We start from the raw sequence: 19,589 nt of genomic DNA, 5'->3' as shown, positions 1-19,589 counted from the left end.
CTGTATATAATGAAGCTTCCTTGGGCAGTTGCTTCAGCAAATCCATTCTGGGACCATTGGGCAAATAAAGTGTGCAAAGCCCCAGGCACAGATCTCAGGGCAGGACCCTCTGATACTGACCAAAGGATGAAAAAGCACCTGAAGTTAGAGACCCCAAATTCACACTGAGTTGAGCTGACAGCCAGCGCCAAGCTTCATCACTGTTGCTACAGGGCTTGCCCTGCCACTCTGCCTACCCTGATTCTCCGCATGACCCCACCCTGCCAATGTGCATACCTGCCCTCCCACCCACACACGTACACACATGTGTATCCTGCAAACCAGGAGAGCAGTGGCATGTTGAGTTGGAAGTGCCAGCAAGGCACACAGCAGAGACAGAGCGTGAGTGTCTCTGTTATTGTCTCTCCTACTGTTTCTCAGTTTCTTGCCCTTGGGCTGATTTCCTATGTCTGCTGTGTGCCTTGGTTCCTCATTTGTCAGAAGGAGGTGGTAATACCTAAATGCGGTGAGGGTTAAATGAGATACCACATGAATTGTGCTTAGCCCAAGTGCCTGGTACCCAATAAACATTCAGCAAATGATAACTATTAATGTTATGACTTACTACTATCACATTGCCTGGGATTCTTAAAATATTCCCAGAGCTTGGCATTGGGGTTGTGACAGTGCCTTTTTGTTTTTGTTTTTGTTTTTTTTGCAGGACCCTGCAGCTGATTAAATTAGGTAAAATGCAGAAATCACTTAGTGACTTAGTGTAGAACCTGTCAAAAATATGTGTTCAGGGGTACTCTTTCTGCCCCCTTCTGATGCCTATGTCAGAAGCTTTCTCTATCTCCTTTATACTTTAATAAAACTGTATTACACAAAAGCTCTGAGCGATCAAGTCTTATCTCTGGCCCCGGATTGAATTCTTCTCCTCCGGAGGCCAAGAATCCTAGCATCTTTGTTTGGTTCAGCAACAACCTTTCATCTTGGGGGCTCTTCCTGGATTCTTGAGGACAAGGTAAAGATGCTTGGAGCTCTAGTTCTTTGTTCTCTTAGCGAACATGTTTTCTGCTGTACTTTACTAACTCTATGGTGTGCTTGCGTGAATGAATGAAATGCCCTGTGTGAAGCAAGTGAGGAGCCCTGCTCTGCGGTTCCACAGTGACCTCAAATGGCTTATGGCAGAAACCTGTCAGGGGTTTATACCGACCTGCCAATGCCAAGAGACACTCAGTGTCTCCTTTGGCCCAAGCAGAAATGGGCAAAGCTTGTGGACCAAACTCTCCTTTCTCAGTCAAACTTTTCAGTCTCTTTGACCATTTCATAACTCCTTGGAAATTAGAAGTACTAACCTAATCTATCAGATCATAGACTTTCAAGGGACTTGTGATCTATGCTGTTACTGTGTCCTGTGACTTAGGTCCCAAACTTGGATTGGTAGTCAGGAAGCACCTAGCCTCACTAGGAATCGAAAGTTCGGAAGTTAGATGGAGCTTTAGCTACAAGAGCATCTCTGAGGTTAAAGGTTACTCAGACTGGAACTACAATGGGTTTTTTTTTTCCTTTGGTAACACTGGCTCTTAGTGGACCAGAGGAGGCTCTTATACTGGTGTGGTGACGTTTGGAAGAAACATCTCAGTTTTATGTTCATATTGGTCTTATTGTGGTCAGGAATATACTCAGGGTCATACACAGGCACTCAGGTGACAAATGTTTCCCCCAGTGGCTTAGCCTGGGAGGCATTCCAGGTTACTCTGATTGCACCCTGGGTGGCATCAGAGGCAAGCAAGGTTTTAATGGTGAGGAGCTGGATAGCAGTCAGGGATGCCATCAGGTCTACTCCTGGTGCATTTCCACCCCGTCTCGTTGGTAGAACTGGGAGGGATGAGTAGGTCGCCTGCATTGATAAGGGACAGACTAAGTCTGACCAGGGAAGGAAAGCTTTGGTGTAAAGTCTGTCTACACCCCCATCTAGAGCAGGGAGGGATGCCTCCGGTAGAAAGATGGCGCTTGTCGCTTTTTTCTCTCTTACAGATGGGAGCTAACAATTCCAGCCTCACTCCTTTGAACTGTATCCTGAAACCCTGGGATAGATTTGATCCCCAGGGTTTAAAGAAGACACACCTGGTCTTCCTATGTGATACTGCATGGCTAGGGTATCCATTGGAGGATGGCGAACAGTGGCCGGTTGGAGGGTCTCTTAAGTATAATCCTGTTTTACAATTAGACCAGTTCTGTAGAAAACAAGGGAAATGGGTAGAAGTAGCATATGTGTTGCCCTTTTTTTCTCTGCAAAATATGCCAGACATGTCCTAAGGGTATAGATTTGGGTGTGACTCCTTCAGCTCCCTCCTGTCCTCCTACTTTGCTAGATGAGATGGAGGACAGGAGACAAAGCAGGTTTCTCCAATCTATCCCTAGGATCATATGTGCAGAGCAGCCAGAGAGACTGAGGAACAGCCACACAGCTGTTGAGTCTTCATGAAGCACCCACTGGGAGAAATAATCAGTCTATGAGAGTTATTAAACCTTTTTCTTATTAAGAAATACAAAGAATCAAGGAGGATCTGGGAGACTATTTAGAAGACCCAGAAAAATATACTAGAGCTTTTAAAGGTGTTACTGTGCTTTATGACCTTACTTGGAAGGATGTGATGTATATCTTGGGACAAACGTTGACTCCCAACTCAAAAACTCAAGTTTTGGGAAAAGCGGTTGCTTATGGAGATGAATGGTTTGGTAATAAATCAGTAAGGAAGAGGGAGGATGAGATAACCGCCCTCCCCACTGGAAATCAGGCATTCCCGGCTACAAAACCAGACTGGGACTACAACACAACTAAAGGAAGATGGGATCAGAGTTGTTTTGTCAGATGTGTTCCCCCGCCCCCCCAATCCTGAACTCCCCTCCTACGTCCCTTCCCATACTGTCCCTCTGGGTCATCCCAGTGCACCAGCCACGAGCATCCTGTATCCTACATCAAACCTGAACTGGCGATTCATTTCATATATGATATTATACCTGTTTCAATGCCATTCTCCCAAATCATCCAACCCTCTCCCTCTCCCACAGAGTCCAAAAGACTGTTCTATACATCAGTGTCTCTTTTGCTGTCTCACATACAGGGTTATCGTTACCATCTTTCTAAATTCCATATATATGCATTGTTATACTTTATTGGTGTTTTTCTTTCTGGCTTACTTCACTCTGTATAATCGGCTCCAGTTTCATCCACCTCATTAGAACTGATTCAAATATATTCTTTTTAATGGCTGAGTAATACTCCGTTGTGTATATGTACCACAGCCTTCTTGTCCATTCGTCTGCTGATGAACATCTAGGTTACTTCCATGTCAGATGTATTCTTGAAGGACTCAGGCAGGCACGTGCTAAGCCTTTAAACTGTGGCAAATTGGCAAACATAGAACAGAAGGAGAAGGAAGCTCCTGGTAAATTCCTAGATAGACTGAGAGAAGCCCTTCACAGATTCACTGAGATCCCAAAAGTGAAGAGGGAAAAATGATCTTAAAGGTTAGATTTCTCACTCAGCCAGCTCCAGATATCCGCCGTAAGCTATTAAAACGGTGTATGGACCAAATCAGTCTTTAGATACTCTGTTGCAACTGGCTCAGACAGTCTATTATGGTAGGGAATATGAGGAAAAGAAAGAAAGGCAGAAAAAGACAAAGGAACAGGCGGAAGCCCTCGCATTGGCTATGAGAACCGTTCTTAAATAGCCTGAGAAAAACGCCCACAGGGACCCAGGTGAAAAGGGATGGGCTTGCTAATACTGTGGAAAGGAGGGGCATCTCAAGCAGAATTTCCCTCAGGCATCTAAGCCACCCCCAGCTTCATGTCCAGTCTGCAAAGAACCACACTGGAAGAGAGACTGCCCCCAGAGGCGTAGATTTCAGGGGTTGGACTCTCAAGACAATCAGGACTGAAGGTGGCTGGGAGTCCCCACACAAGCTCCTGTCCTAATTTCACCTGAGGAACCCCGGGTATCAATAACTGTGGGGGGCCAATCCATTGATTTAGATACTGGGGCAACTTACTCCATGCTTACTGAAGCCCCTGGCCCACTTTCTTCCTGATCCGCTTCTGTAATGGGACTATCTGGATGAGCCAAAAGATGGGCCTGATAATCTATGTGAGCCTACTTCTGCTGACTCCAAAAATACTGAGTCTGCCGTTTGATCCTCAAGACAATGCCCTCCTGTCCTGGGCTCACTCCTACACTGAATTCCACAATCAGTCTAACTGCTGGGTCTGTGGGGTGCTCCCCTCTTCGTCAGTGGAAGGCTTTCCTTGGTGGACATCTCCACTTCAAGGAAAAGACTTTCTCCAAGTCTGCGAATACCTTCCACAACAATCGCATGTGATGCCTCTTCTTAAACTGATGACATCTAACAATCTTAAGATGGACTGATGTAACTATGGACATAATGTGACTTTTCATTTTGATTTTAACTTGGTTTAATGACTATTTTGCCTTATGTCTGTAACTGTATAATGGGATTTTCTAACTGTCTAAAAGCTTTTAAGTTACAAATGGTTGTCCAAGCTCCTATGAGTGCTACAGCCTCCTCCAACTATTACTTGGGGCCCCTGGATCAGAGACCCTCAATATGAGGGTTAGGAGAATATGTTGCCTCAACAATTTAGGGACCACACCCATAAGCAGCAGGAAGTAGTTATGGAATGAAAACGATGCCCCTTTCCCTTGGCAACATAATTCTCCTAAAAGAAAAGGGGGGAATGAGAGAGTCATCTCCTAGGCAGGTTGATAAGAAGTCTAGGGGTCCCCAAGGAGGAAGAAAGGACAAACCTTTTTTTTCCTCTACATTCCTTAGGATTATATAACAATAATATATCCTGCCTGAGGACAGTGTCTGGATTAAACCTTCTGGCTAATTCTGGTATCTTAAAATGTAAATTATGGGAGTAGATCTGCTCTTTACAAGGATTATATAACAATAATGTGTCCTGCCTGAGGACAGTCTCTGGATTAAACCTTCTGGCTAATTCTGGTATCTTAAAATGTAAATTATGGGAGTAGGTCTGGTGAGGTCTTTATAACCTCCAGACATTCTTTGGATTCATTGGAGAGTATATAACTCCATTCCTAACACTAGCAAGCAGGTACTCTTTCTGCCCCCTTCTGATGCCTATGTCAGAAGCTTTCTCTATCTCCTTTATACTTTAATAAAACTTTATTACACAAAAGCAAAAAAAAAAATACGTGTTCAGCATATAGTGGGTTAACTATTGTTAGTTTTAAATAAATTTCTTTTAAGTCTGTTTCTTTTAAAAAGGAATGTGTGTTCAATAAAGGTCAGTTGCCCTTACTTCTTCCCCTTTAAGGAAAAGAACAGTTCACTAAGTCAAAGAGGTTGGCACTACCCACTGTCTTCAGGCGCACATGAGCAAAAATTGTAAATGCCTTGTAGCTGAGAGCATCTGGCCAGGGTGGATGTTCCCATCATCACTGGTGGGAAGGAAATTGATTCCCCAGCAGTGAATGGCTTACAGGAGCGTGTCATGTCGGCAGACCAAGAACGGGAGAGAGAAGGAACAAGCACAGTTTGCTCTGAGTGAGCGGACTGCCCACGCGGTGGGGGAAGGCCAGCCCAGCCATCTCACCGTCAGTGCTCTGAGGTCTTTGGATGGAAATTGGGGGATGAACTCATTCCTCTGTTTCAGGTGAAACTGTGGAAGCCTTTGGTCCCTTTGATGGCAGTGTCGTAAAAGAGCAGACCCAAGTCCCAGAAAGATGGATAAAATGTTCACCTGGAGTTTGACAGCCTCGATCCCCATTCTGGGACCCTTTAACCCACTGTGGTCCTTGGGAAAAATACTTGTTCCTAGCACATGGGGAATCATAGCCTCCTTGTAGGCCAGAGGTGGGATGTGATGGAGACCTGGTGGGGTAATGCATAGGAGGGTGCCAAGTGGTCAGGAAAGAGCCAGCATGTGTTCCATTGTTTTTATTGTCAGTAGTAGCAAGATGAAGAAGCACAGTATAACCATAAATACACAGCGAGGCTCCTGGGGGCTCATTAGAGTCATTGTGTTGCTGGCTTAAAAGGGCGTCTTACGAAGTGGGAAGCCCTTTGTCTCTTGGCTAATGGCTAACAGGAAGCACATCTATCCACAGAGCCCAGGAGCAGCACTAGGAGAGGCTGTCACCAAGGCGCTGCACGCTCCCCGCTCAGCCCCCAGCAGCTGAACACCTTATCTGTCAGAGGCTACACAAGCTTGTCTTTACCGCCAGCTGAACTGTGAAGTATTAGTCAAGTAATATTTCATCCAAAAATAACAACCATTTTGACAGTTGTCTCGAAGCCAGATTTCCAGGTGGTTTACTTTCATTTGGATACACTCTGTAAAATGAATGTGAAGCTGGGCTCAAAACAGCTTAGGGAATCAGAATCTTTTATCTCCAGAAATATGAAGTATGTGTGGATTTATATCCTTCACGTGCTAGACCCAAAATTGTATAAGGAAGTGTCTTGATCCCATTGCAATACTGCTGAAAGGCCTTAGGTTAAAATTTCACAGAGAATTAAGACGCTTGAGAGTCAGCTCTTAAAGCCTTAGGATTTCAGCAGAATCCACAAACCGGCTGCGGCCTCTCGTTCCTGTGCTGTTAACCACCGGGAAGTGAGCCTCCAAGACAGGACTGTGTTACTTCCTCGTCTGAATGTACCTCTCACTACCTAGAGTGAAGCATAGTCTGAGAAGATTGTTGACTTGAAACTTGGTGACTTAGAAGGTGGCAGGGAAAGAGGAAATGCATGTTCGTTGAGTGCTTACTTGGTTCCAGACACTGCTGGTCACTTGGCTTCATATGCCGTGCTGGTCATTTTATGGATGGCATCTTCTTTGCCTGTTTGACAGCACCATCACGAACTGATGAAATCAGCTATTCAAAGACAATTCAACAAGTAACAGATGAGATGTGAACCCAAGTTTATCTGGTTCTTTGTAAATTAATCCACTTCATTTGCAAGGATATCTCCACATAATAGTGGTCTATACACCAGAAGTTCTGTTCTTGCTATTGTGTTATGAAGTCTGGAGTTCGCCAATTCAGAGCTGGTAGGGTCTACACAGTTGTTTAGGCACCTTCCACTGCCCAGAGTATGGACCTCCTCTTTCTGAAACAAGATGGCTGCCAGAGCTCCATCCATCATGTTAATATACCAAGCAGCAAAGCTGGAGGAAGAGAAAAACATGACCTTCCTCAAAAAGATTTTCCGAGAACGGCCGTATACCTCGGCTTCTGTCTCCTTAGCTAGCACTGTGTCCCATGGCTACACCTAGCTCCAACTGCAAAGGAGCCTGAGAACTGGGATATTTTAACTGGTCAGGAGTGTGACCAATCAAAAAGCAGGATCTTGTTCCTGAACATTAAGAGAAAGGTATGTTGGGGAAGAGACTAGCACAGACTCCAAACATCATATATTTTCTTGCTCTCTGACACCGGGAATGGAACTTCGCCCATACGCAGTCATGGGGGTGAGAGAGGGGTCGGTCAGCCTGATCCTTAGCAACTCATCTTGCAACTTGTAGGCAAACTTTTCCCCACTGCAGCTCCCAGCCTTTGTAGTTAGCTTCTGCTAAACACATGTCAGTGACAGTAAGCAACGTGTGTCTGTTCTACCTGGTTTAAGTTTTGCCTTCTATCAGAATTGCTGGTGAGAGAAAAGGCAGCAGGGAAGGGAAAGAGAAAACGCCGATGCTTTTTATGCTGCAGCCTTCACCTGCAGAAGACGCGATCACAGCTCTTGTTTCTTTAACACAGAAGCCTCTTTCTCCTAAAAAAGAAAAACAAAAATGGATTAAAAACTATCCCCAAAAAGTTTGAAACCACCAAGAGGCCTCCACCAAAGAGTTAGAATGCCATCTTTCTAGTTTATTTTTCTGTTATATATTCATCTGTTTTTTTTCTCAAAGTATTTCTTTTTAATAGTGTTATTATTTTGTATTGGGGCATAGCCAATTAACAACAGTGTGATAGTTTCAGAGAAGGAAATGGCAACCCACTCCAGTGTTCTTGCCTGGAGAATCCTGTGGACAGAGGAACATGGTGGGCGGCCGTCCATGGGGTCGCACAGAGTCGGACACGACTGAAGCGACTTAGCAGCAGCAGCAGCAGCAGTGATAGTTTAAGGTGAACAGCAGAGGGACTCACCCATACATAGACAGCTGTCTATTCCCCCTGAAAACTCCCCTCCCATTCAGGCTGCCACGTAACACTGAGAAGAAATATTTTAAGTAAAGTATTAATTCAAATGAAACTGAACATTACTGTCACGTACAACACTGCCAAGTGAGGAAAGGGTCCCCATGGCCTCAGTTCTCTGCTAAGCTCTCCATGAGACTTGAGGTCAGCAAGTCAGTCTCTGGGTTTCAGATCCTCACCTACAGATGTGGGAGATGTCTTGTGCCAACGACCTGCCCCACCCAGATGTCTGTGGCCGTGACACATGACACTGTGTGCAGAACAGGTGGGATCACAGATCTAGCATCTAGTCCAGATGGTTCTTAGTTTGGAGTTCATCAATAGACTTCAGAGTGCCTCATCATGTTAATGAGGGGAACACTGCATAAACACCAAGTTTATACTCCTCTCTAGAAGAAAGGACTATCCCATTCATGAGGTTCTTAAGGAATCTCCAAGTTAAGAACCACTGATCTAGTCTCATTTCATGGATAGGCATTTTCCAACCAAGGAAGCGAAGAGACTCTCCCCACAAGCACATCTGATGGATCCTCTGGCCATTTGGAGAGCTGGTGTTATTGTCTCTAAGGCCATGACTCTCCTCCTCAGCCACGTCCCACTGAACCTCCTCTGCCCCTGTACTGTGGTGGAGGTAACATCTCTGTTGGTCTCCCCATCTGGGCCCAGTTCATAAGTTCTCTGTGGCCTATATAGTCTCCTCTGTCAGCTTCCCTCCCCTCCCAGAATCTCCCCCACAATTCCTGTGTGCAGCCCTTTGGCCCAGAAGTAAGGGGAGATAGACAAGAGAGGAGGTCTGTCTAGGCTCACATAGTTGGGATTCTTGTTTCCACTCCCTTATTTCTTAAAGAACACATGAGCTCTTCATGTATTTCATCCTTCTTGTCAAAGGTGAGGAGGTGAGTCTTCTCCCCAAGACAGGACATAATTGCGTAACAGACTACAGTGTCTGTCGCAGAAGGAACATTCTCAGATTGACAGTTCAAAGGCAGAAGGGGGAACCCAGCTATGCAAGGGAGTGAATTTGCGTCCCTCTCTCCACACTGGGAGCCAAGCTGCCTCCCAAAAATTGTACAATGGGAACACTGTGGTATATATGCTGAGAATTCATCACACAGACCCTGTATCTGAAACCTAAAGTGACCTTTTCTGAGCAGCCTTAGCCCTGCATGAGAAGACAAATAAGCGCCAGATGGCCTGACATTTCCTTTTTTAAATTTCAAGGATTCTTGATTTCAACTCTGTTATTGATCTGTTGGTTTGCAGCCCCCACGCAATTAAGTGAAGGTGCACTCACTGTTGTGGTCGTCTCACAAACAACTGCTATGAAACCCTAGCTCTGCCCTACATCTCCTTCTCAGCTATGCACTCTCCCCCAAGCCTCCCAAGCCACCACATAGTGTAGAGAGACAGGCTGCAGAAAAAAAGCCTCTTTCTAAACCTGAAATTAAGATCTTTGAAGTGGAGTTGTATACCGCTGCAGTGTCCATCTTGTAAGGTCACATTTATCTACTCACTCCGTACTCTGGAGCCTCCTGGCAGAAGCTACAAAATTCCTATAAAGAGGAAGTGTTTGCTCTGATTGTCCTCACTTACCCAAGTGTCACATCGATTGAGCTCCACCCGGGATCGACAGTGAAGACAGAGAAGTAGCGACTCGGGGCAGGGAAGGTGGGCAGGTGTTGCTCGGGAGCGTGGTTGAACAGATGTTAAAGACGAGCCCAGCTGTCCGCCTGCACAGCACAGCGGGCACGTGGGTGGTGAGCACGTGTGCATCCCAAGCTCAATGAGCAGAACCTGAAAGCTGAGCAGGTTGAAATCCTGGAAGTGCATGGTGCACTCGCTCATCTGCTGAAGAGCGTTCTTTCTCACTCTGCTTATTCTGAGAAGGTTGGCTGGGGAAAAAAGGTACAGCAAGGGATTCTCAGCTTCTCTCGCTGTAACATGATTTTTCAGAGCTCTGATTGTGCTCTGAGAGGCCAGAAGCATCATCTAGTCTTCTAGACTGTCTGGGGGTCAGTGAGTAAGGAGGAGCTGGCCAGAAAGTTAATGGGTCAACCTGAGGAGGAGAGCACTGGAAACAATGAGCTCTCACATTTTTTTCTTACTACTCAGCCCCTTGGGCTGTCTGGATACATGGCAATATCAGTGATTGAATTTGAAAAAATTGAATTGCTCCATTCAACTTGCATATGTTCCCAAAGGTAAAAGTTAATTTGATCCTGCCTTTGCCTTGCTTCTTGAGAATCAGGCAGTCCACACCAGCGCTTAATCTCGTCCTTGCTGAGTAATTCAGTGAAAGCCCATAGGACGAGCAGCTTTGCTCCCTGTTTAATTAGACCACCCCAAATTAGGTCCTACTGCCCACACTTAATAGGGTTCTCCCTGGTACATTCAGGGTGACAGATAACCCAGCTTGGCGGTAAGACTCCTGATTTCTGTCCATTGTCCCCTGAGATTAAAATCACCCAAGGTGTCTGGCTGCAGATGACACCTTTTCTTTGTGATCACACTAATTACAGGGAATGAAGGGACAGAAGTGAGTTTCTGCCGAAGGGTCTAACCTTGTGCTCCTTTCCTCTTGTCACTGCAGCTCCACTTGGCAGCCCTGGCGTCACTCAAGGGAGATATAGTGGAGCTTAATAAACGTCTGCAGCAAACGGAGCGGGAACGGGACCTTCTGGAAAAGAAGTTGGCCAAGGCACAGGTGAGGGATCTGGAAAGGGTCACTTTGTTTGTTTGTTTTTTTAATTGTTTAAGATAAAACAGATCTAGAAATCCCCACAATACAAATATTGCTTAAAGATTGAACATCCTCATAACCACTGTCCGGATAAAGAATTAAAACCTGCTGGTCATCCCAGGAGCCCGTCCTCCTGCCTCATCCCACCCCGCTTCCCCTGCTCCCAAGGTGACCGCTACCGTGGCGTTTACAGTCGTGCTTCCTAATTCTTTACAGTCTGTCGCAGGAGTTTGTATGTCCCTAGACGGTCCAGTTTTGTCTGGCCCATTTGAAAACCGCATGTTTACTTTGAATCTCTCAGTCCACAGGTTTTCCCTCCACTCTTAATTGGCTTTACACTTAATCTGTTAAAAGCGTCTGACCTATGGACTTTCCCACAGTCCAGATGTTGCTGACTGCTCACCCATGGTGCAGTTCGCTGTGTTCCTCTCTCCTCTATTTCCTGCAAAATGGCCCTGCATCCCAGAGACTCAGTCAGATTCATGGTCAGTCCCTTTGGCGAGACTGTAAAGGCATTTGTTTTTCCGCTGGGAAGCATGTCGTAGTAGGTTGGCCAAAAAGTCCGTTCTGGTTTTTCCACCTTAGGGAAAACCCCAAAAAGACTTTCTGGCCAACCCAATATCTGGTTGTTTTGCCTTTAGAGATGTTAGCAGCTATGTTGACACTCAGTGCCAAAGTTCACCGGTACATCAGGACTTCACAAAATCATAGTATTTTATTTCTGCCATTTCTTTATCAGTTATTAATTGGAATATTTTTATAGAGACATTTCCCATCATCTATGATTTATTCATGGAGAAGGCAATGTCTCCCCACTCCAGTACTCTTGCCTGGAAAATCCCGTGGATGGAGGAGCCTGGTAGGCTGCAGCCCATGGGGTCGCTAAGAGTCGGACATGACTGAGCGACTTCACTTTCACTTTTCACTTTCATGCACTGGAGAAGGAAATGGCAACCCACTCCAGTGTTCTTGCCTGGAGAATCCCAGGGACAGGGGAGCCTGGTGGGCTACCGTCTATGGGGTTGCACAGAGTCGGACACGACTGAAGTGACTTAGCAGCATGATTTATTCAAACAATGGTGTAGTTCATAAAGGAAAAGTAGATTCAATGCTTCATTCTTTTTATTTAACATTTTTCAAGATAATGAATTGATGACCTATGATCTTCTGAAACTGCCCAATTATTTTAAAAAAAAATATGAACTTAGGGGTTTAAGCATATTTGGGTCAGTCCTTTGTAATTATTTTCCTTGTAGAAACTCAAAGTTTACTCCTTGGCCAGTAAGAACCTCTTCACATGGCTCCTGAATCTTTTGACACTAGCCTAGTAATGATTCCAGGATTATCTAGTACATTTTTCCCCCCAAACCTGGAATTAAGCATTCTGCAAATAGACCTGGTTTTTCTTTGTGGAAAATGGTATTTCAAGACTGCAGTCTGGGTGCTAAGGGTGCTTACTGCTTCCAGGCTGGTCATTGTTTTTAGGCTTCTTTTATAAACATAGCCAGGGAATTATTTATTTATTTATTTATCTATCTATAAATATATCTATTTATCTATGTAAGTATTTATAAATTTTAAGATAAAATACCTTAGGTGCTCATATTAATCTCCCCAATTTAAATTCAAGCTACAGGGTTCTTCTACTTGGATTCCGTACTTTATTTGTATCTCCTTTCTTTCACAATCAAAATGTTAGTTCGAGAGACTTCCCTGGTGGTCCAGTGGTTAAGACTCTGTGCTCCCACTGTAGGGGGCATGGTGGTTGGGGATCTAAGATCCCGTGTGCTCTGTGGTGCAGCCAAAAAATACATAAACAAAAAATAATCTTAGTTTTTAAGTTTACAGAGGATGATTGGATAAGAATATTCCGTAATTACTGGTTTACTTTATTCTGTATTATATATAATCGTCTCAAAATAATAATAATCATATTACCATAACAAATACAGTTACTGAAAAGTTTTTTGCATTATGCTTTCATCATTCCCACAGTTTTTTGCAATTGTACTATATACACACTTTCTGACCATATGCTGGTTACATCCTTCACATTTTCTCCTCTTAGTCCTCATTTAGTCTTCTACAAGTAAACTATATGTTTAATGTTTATGATGGTCTTAATGTCAACATCCTTCTGTTTGTTTAATGCCTGAAGCTTGCTTCTGGTAGAGTTCCTCAGGGAGGACTCACAGGAATCATCTTTACCAGCTTCTTGCTTTTGAATAATGATTTATCTGTGCCCTTTATCATTGAAAGGCATTCCTCCTGGATATAAAACCCTTGACTCATCTTTTCTTTACCTGAGTATGTTTCTTTGCTCTATTTTGACACAGAGCATTGCTCTCAAAGTTTCCCAGTAATTCACCTCTGTTTCCCTCACAAGACACTTACTTACTGTAGACATTCATAGCATTTCTTTCTCTTTCTTTCTCTCTTTTTCTTTTCGTTTCCCTTCTTCCCTCTCTTCCTTCCTTCCTCCCTCCCTTCTAGTAATTTTACTAGAGTAACTCTTATTTTTAGTCATTCTGATTTGGTATTCTCACATTTTATGTGTTTTCTTTGGCTTATATTTTGTAGTCTTTTCTTAATTTCAGAGACTTTTAAAAAAATTATAACATTGCATATTTTGTTCCCTTGCCTTTTTTTTTCTTCAAGGATGTCTACTATTTATAATCTTAGATCTTCTTTGCCGGTCTTCAACATCTGGCACTGTCTCAGATTCTCTGCATCTCTATCTCCATCTTCTGTTTCCTTAGGCCTTGTCAGTTCAGTCGCTCAGTCATGTCCAGCTCTTTGCGACACCATGAATCGCAGCACGCCAGGCCTCCTTGTCCATCACCAACTCCCGGAGTTCACTCAGACTCACATCCATCGAGTCAGTGATGCAATCCAGCCATCTCATCCTCCGTCGTCCCCTTCTCCTCCTGCCCCCAATCCCTCCCAGCATCAGAGTCTTTTCCAGTGAGTCAACTCTTTGCATGAGATGGCCAAAGTACTGGAGTTTCAGCTTTAGCATCAATCCTTCCACAGAAATCCCAGAGCTGATCTCCTTCAGAATGGACTGGTTGGATCTCCTTGCAGTCCAAGGGACTCTCAAGAGTCTTCTCCAACACCACAGTTCAAAAGCATCGATTCTTCTGCGCTCAGCTTTCTTCACAGTCCAACTCTCACATCCATACATGACCACTGGAAAAACCACAGCCTTGACTAGACAGACCTTTGTTTGCAAAGTAACTTCTCTGCTTTTGAATATGCTATCTAGGTTGGTCATAACTTTCCTTCCAAGGAGTAAGTGTCTTTTAATTTCATGGCTGCAGTCACCATCTGCAGTGATTTTGGAGCCCCAAAAAATAAAGTCTGACACTGTTTCCACTGTTTCCCATCTATTTGCCATGAAGTGATGGGACCAGATGCCATGATCTTCGTTTTCTGAATGTTGAGCTTTAAGCCAACTTTTTCACTCTCCTCTTTCACTTTGATCAAGAGGCTTTTGAGTTCCTCTTCACTTTCTGCCATAAGGGTGGTGTCATCTGCATATCTGAAGTTATTGATATTTCTCCCGGCAATCTTAATCCCAGCTTGTGCTTCTTCCAGCCCAGCGTTTCTCATGATGTACTCTGCATGCTGCTGCTGCTGCTACGTCGCTTCAGTCGTGTCCAACTCTTTGCGACCCCATAGACGGCAGCCCACCAGGCTCCCCCGTCCCTGGAATTCTCCAGGCAAGAATACTGGAGTGGGTTGCCATTTCCTTCTCCAATGCATGAAAGTGAAAAGTGAAAGTGAAGTCACTCAGTCGTGTCCAACTCTTTGCGACCCCATGGACTGCAGCCCACCAGGCTCCTCCATCCATGGGATTTTTCAGGCAAGAGTACTGGAGTGGGGTGCCATTGCATAGAAGTTAAGTAAGCAGGGTGACAAGATAGAGCCTTGACATACTCCTTTTCCTATTTGGAACCAGTCTGTTGTTCCATGTCCAGTTCTAACTGTCGCTTCCTGACCTGCATATAGGTTTCTCAAGAGGCAGGTGAGGTGGTCTGATATTCCCATCTCTTTCAGAACTTTCCACAGTTTACTGTGATCCACACAGTCAAAGGCTTTGGCATAGCCAATGAAGCAGAAATAGATGTTTTTCTGGAACTCGCTTGCTTTTTCGATGATCCAGCGGATGTTGGCAATTTGATCTCTGGTTCCTCTGCCTTTTCTAAAACCAGCTTGAACATCTGGAAGTTCACAGTTCATGTATTGCTAAAGCCTGGCTTGGAGAATTTTGAGCATTACTTTACTAGCATTTGAGATGAGTGCAATTGTGTGGTAGTTTGAACATTCTTTGTCATTGCCTTTCTTTGGGATTGGAATGAAAACTGACCTTTTCCAGTGCTGTGGCCACTGCTGAGTTTTCCAAATTTGCTGGCATATTGAGTGCAGCACTTTCACAGCATCATCTTTCAGGATTTGAAAGAGCTCAACTGGAATTCTATCACCTCCACTAGCTGTGTTCATAGTGATGCTTTCTAAGGCCCACTTGACTTCACATTCCAGGATGTCTGGCTCTAGGTCAGTGATCACACCATCATAATTATTTTGGTCATGAAGATCTTTTTTGTACAGTTCTTCTGTGTATTCCTGCCACCTCTTCTTGATATCTTCTGGTTCTGTTAGGTCCATACCATTTCTTTCCTTTATCAAGCCCATCTTTGCATGAAATGTTCCCTTGGTGTCTCTAATTTTCTTGAAGAGATCTCTAGTCTTTCCCATTCTGTTGTTTTCCTCTGTTTCTTTGCATTGATCGCTGAGGAAGGCCTTATCTCTTCTTGATATTCTTTGGAACTCTGCATTCAGATGCTTATATCTTTCCTTTTCTCCTTTGCTTTTCGCTTCTCTTCTTTTCACAGCTATTTGTAAGGCCTCCCCCGACAGCCATTTTGTTTTTTTGCATTTCTTTTCCATGGGGATGGTCTTGATCCCTGTCGCCTTATATATTGTATTTATTCCCTCCTGTCTGCCTTCTGGCTTAGTGTTTTTTTCTGCATTTTTATTTTATTTCTTGTGTGTATTTTATTACCTTCTTTCTGAGTTTTTCTAATTTTGAATTATGTTATTCCGTGTTTTATGTTGTTTCATCTTTTTGAAGTCCTTTGGCAAATTTTGAGATAGTAGTCTATTGTTTGAGACTTTTTGTGACAGGAGAGGTTCTCTATTTTGTGGCATGCTTTCATGGTTTATAGAGAAGTTATTCTGCTCTTTTTTTTTCCTCTTCTTCTTTCTAATAACTTGATGTGGAATTTGCTCTCAGTACTGTTCTGTTTTTCATTTTTATGTGAAAAATCACTTTTTATTAACTTTTTTTTAACTTTACAATATTGTATTGGTTTTCCCATATATTATTAACTTTTAAGAGACAGACATGAAAATGACCTTTTTAAGTTTGTAGGGCTTAGTCTTCTGTTGTTTCCTCATCTTCAGGTCATTCTGCTTTCTGGCACTGCCTAGCTCTATCCCATCTCCTGCTTCTTTCTAGTTCTGGTCTTTCCTTTTTCTCTATCATGCCATCCTGTTCAATTTTGATCCTACTCCTAGCAGTTTCTCCTCCTGGTAGGGAGTCCTGGGGCCAGTCTGGAAAGTTCATAGGGAATGGTGCTTTCAGCCCTTCGGATCTTACTGTGGGCCCCTTGTGTGCTCCCACTTGGCTCAGGCAAAACCCCTTCCATTTGGCCCCCCCCCCACTTTCTGGTGTATCTGTTGTTTTTGAGCTACTAAGTCATGTCTGCTGCTGCTGCTGCTGCTGCTAAATCGCTTCAGTCATGTCCGACTCTGTGCGACCCCAGAGACCGCAGCCCACCAGGCTCCCCCGTCCCTGGGATTCTCCAGGCAAGAACACTGGAGTGGGTTGCCATTTCCTTCTCCAATGCATGAAAGAGAAAAGAGAAAGTGAAGTCGCTCAGCTTAGAGACCCCATGGACTGCAGCCCACCAGGCTCCTCCATCCATGGGATTCTCCAGGCAAGAGTACTGGAGTGGGGAGCCATTGCTGACTAACTCTTTGCAATGGACTGCAGCACACCATGCGTCCCTGTCCTCCACTATCTCCTGGAGTTTGCTCAAATTCATGTCCATTGAGTCGGTGATGCCATCCAAGCATCTCATTCTGTCACCTCCTTCTCCTTTTGCCTTCAGTCTTTCCCAGCATCAGGGTCTTTTCCAATGAGTTGGCTCTTTGCATCAGATGGCCAAAGTGCTTCAGCATCAGTCTTTATTGAGTGTTCAAGGTTGATTTACTTTAGGATTGACTAATTTGATCCCCTTGAAGTCCAAGGGACTCTCAAGAGTCTTCTCCAGCACCACAATTCAAAAGCATCAATTCTTTGGTGCTCAGCTTTGTTTATGGTCCAACTCTCACATCAATACATGGCTACTGGAAAAGCTATAGCTTCGACTATATGGACGTTTGTCAGCAAAGTGATGTCTCTGCTTTTTAATATGCTGTCTAGGTTTGTCATAGCTTTTCTTCTAAGGAACAAGCGTCTTTAAATTTCATGGCTGCAGTCACTGCCCACAGTGATTTTGGAGCCCAAGAAAATAAAATTTGTTACTGCTTCCACTTTTTCCCCATCTGTTTGCCATAAAGTGATGGGACTGCATTCTGTGATCTTAGTTTTTCTAATGCTGAGTTTCAAGCCACCTTTTCCACTGTCCTCTTTCACCCTCATACTTCCTGGTTATTTGGGGGGTTTCCAGTTCTCAAGTCCAGCAGTGTTGTTTCTTCTCTCGGCTTCTGCCCACACAGACACCATTCAGGCCTTGTGGATGCTATTGGCTTGTCCCTACCTGCTTCTGTTTCATTGTTCAGAGGATACCATATCTCCAAGCATTTATCTTTGATGTATAGGTTCTCTGTTTTTGTGTGGGAATTCAGAGAAATTAAAAATCAGGCGGTCATCAGTCTAGAACAACCTATGGCAAGTTTTGAAAACTCATGTCTCATAATCTTAGACTATTCAAGTAAGGAGGAAAGACCCTTTGTACTTGAGATAGTCTGCTTCCACATTTGACAGGCAACCCAGAGAGGTTAACTTGCTCACCCAAGGTCAGAGGAGCCCCCAGCCCAGAGCCGAGACAAGGCCAGCAGAGTGTTCTTTTCTCAGACAGGATGGCACAGGGACAGAAGTTTTTACTTTGGCAAAAACTTTAAATATTTTCCTTCTGATTATAAAAGTAAGAAATATGTGATAGAAAAAAACAGAAAGACGGTATTATAATTTTTAATAGTGAATTCTGGTGAATTAAAACTTTTTAAAATCCTTTTCCTGTTATTGCTTCTTAAGGTTTCTTCTTTTGAGCAAGTGGTGTTTTGTTTGTTTGTTTGTTTGTTTTTTGCATTAAAGAAAAAGTAGGATGATGTAACACCAACCATTATTAATAGTCTTTATTGGTGAGAACTTTTTTTTGGAAAAAAGAAATGGTGAGTGCTTTTAACTGAAAGCTGGACTGTACCCAAGTCTTGAATTTTAAAAGATGACCAGGAAGGTTTTGATTAAAATTTAAGTCTCAACGACAGAGCAGCTTGTGCAGAGGATGATAAGAGAAGCCTGGGACACTTTTTGTCTGCTGTGTCAGAGATTGATTCAGCTACCTCTTGGCTTACTTATGATCAAGACAATCCTATGTAATAGTTTTGATGGCTGGTTTTATCCCTGATAGTTACATCAAAGCACCATTAGTTGATTCTCACTTGCATTCTTGCAGTAAATATATTGAAAAGTTACTTTCTATTCCCTTCACTGGAAATGTCTTCCCAGTTCAGACATTAGGACCCAGTAAAGAACATGGGGAGAAAAAGATCAAACTTGCCAGGCTCATACCTTTTTTAAAGATGAGATTTATGCAAGAAAAATGAAGAACAAGGAAATGTTTGTGCTGTGCTCTCTGTGTTACACACCTTGGCAGGTGACTCACGTTTGAGGCTTTTTACCAGATGGTGGAAGAGTAAGTCTGTGTATAAATGTCTATTCTGTGGCTTTCATTAAGTTTTACCAGCTCTAAATATTATAGAGCTATGCTTAAAATGTAAAATATAAATGGTGCTTGTGTTCACCAGACATAATCAAAGCATCATCTGTTGAGTAATTACTAATGTTGATACTAGAACTAGTTAAATAAAAGAAGGTTCATTATGGTCATAATTCGGTGAAGTTTTAAGAATATTGATGGAAAGGGAAGAGCTGATAAAAGGAGCCCAATACCAGTATGATAGAAAAGGCAAAGTGTGTCTGTATTAGTCTTCTATTGCTGTCTAACAAATTGCCCTAAATTTACTGGCTTAAAATAACGCACATTTATTCTGTCCTGTGCATCAGGATCCCAGGCATGGCTTAAGTGGGTCTTGTGCAAGTTTTGCAGTCAAGGTGTTGTCAGAACTGAATGCTCTGAACTCTCTGAATGCTCAAGTGGGGCAGAGTTCACCTCCGAGCTCACTCATGTCACTGGCAGAATTTCTTTGCAGGTGTAGGATTCATGGCAGCTTGCTCCCTCAATGCCAGCAATGGAGAGAAGGAGCCTAGACTAAATCTTCTGGCAAGACAGTCTTATACAAAGTAATGCAATCGTGGGAGAGACA

At 43.7% G+C, this 19,589-nt stretch overlaps 1 protein-coding gene across 2 annotated transcripts in view; it reads left to right on the top strand.

Annotated features, from left to right (window-relative positions):
* Positions 1 to 19,589, top strand: part of MCC (MCC regulator of WNT signaling pathway) — a 523,821-nt gene that overhangs the window by 387,579 nt on the left and 116,653 nt on the right. For both annotated transcript variants that reach the window (XM_025296457.3, XM_025296459.2), the window contains one exon: positions 10,824 to 10,937. In XM_025296457.3, the coding sequence (XP_025152242.2) occupies positions 10,824 to 10,937 (114 nt within the window). The remainder of the gene's footprint in view (positions 1 to 10,823; positions 10,938 to 19,589) is intronic.

Source organism: Bubalus bubalis, chromosome 11 (genome assembly GCF_019923935.1).
Source record: "Bubalus bubalis isolate 160015118507 breed Murrah chromosome 11, NDDB_SH_1, whole genome shotgun sequence".
Taxonomy (NCBI): Eukaryota; Metazoa; Chordata; class Mammalia; order Artiodactyla; family Bovidae; genus Bubalus; species Bubalus bubalis.
The sequence above is the reverse complement of the archived record's forward strand: the minus strand, read 5'-3'. Positions and strand labels throughout refer to the sequence as shown.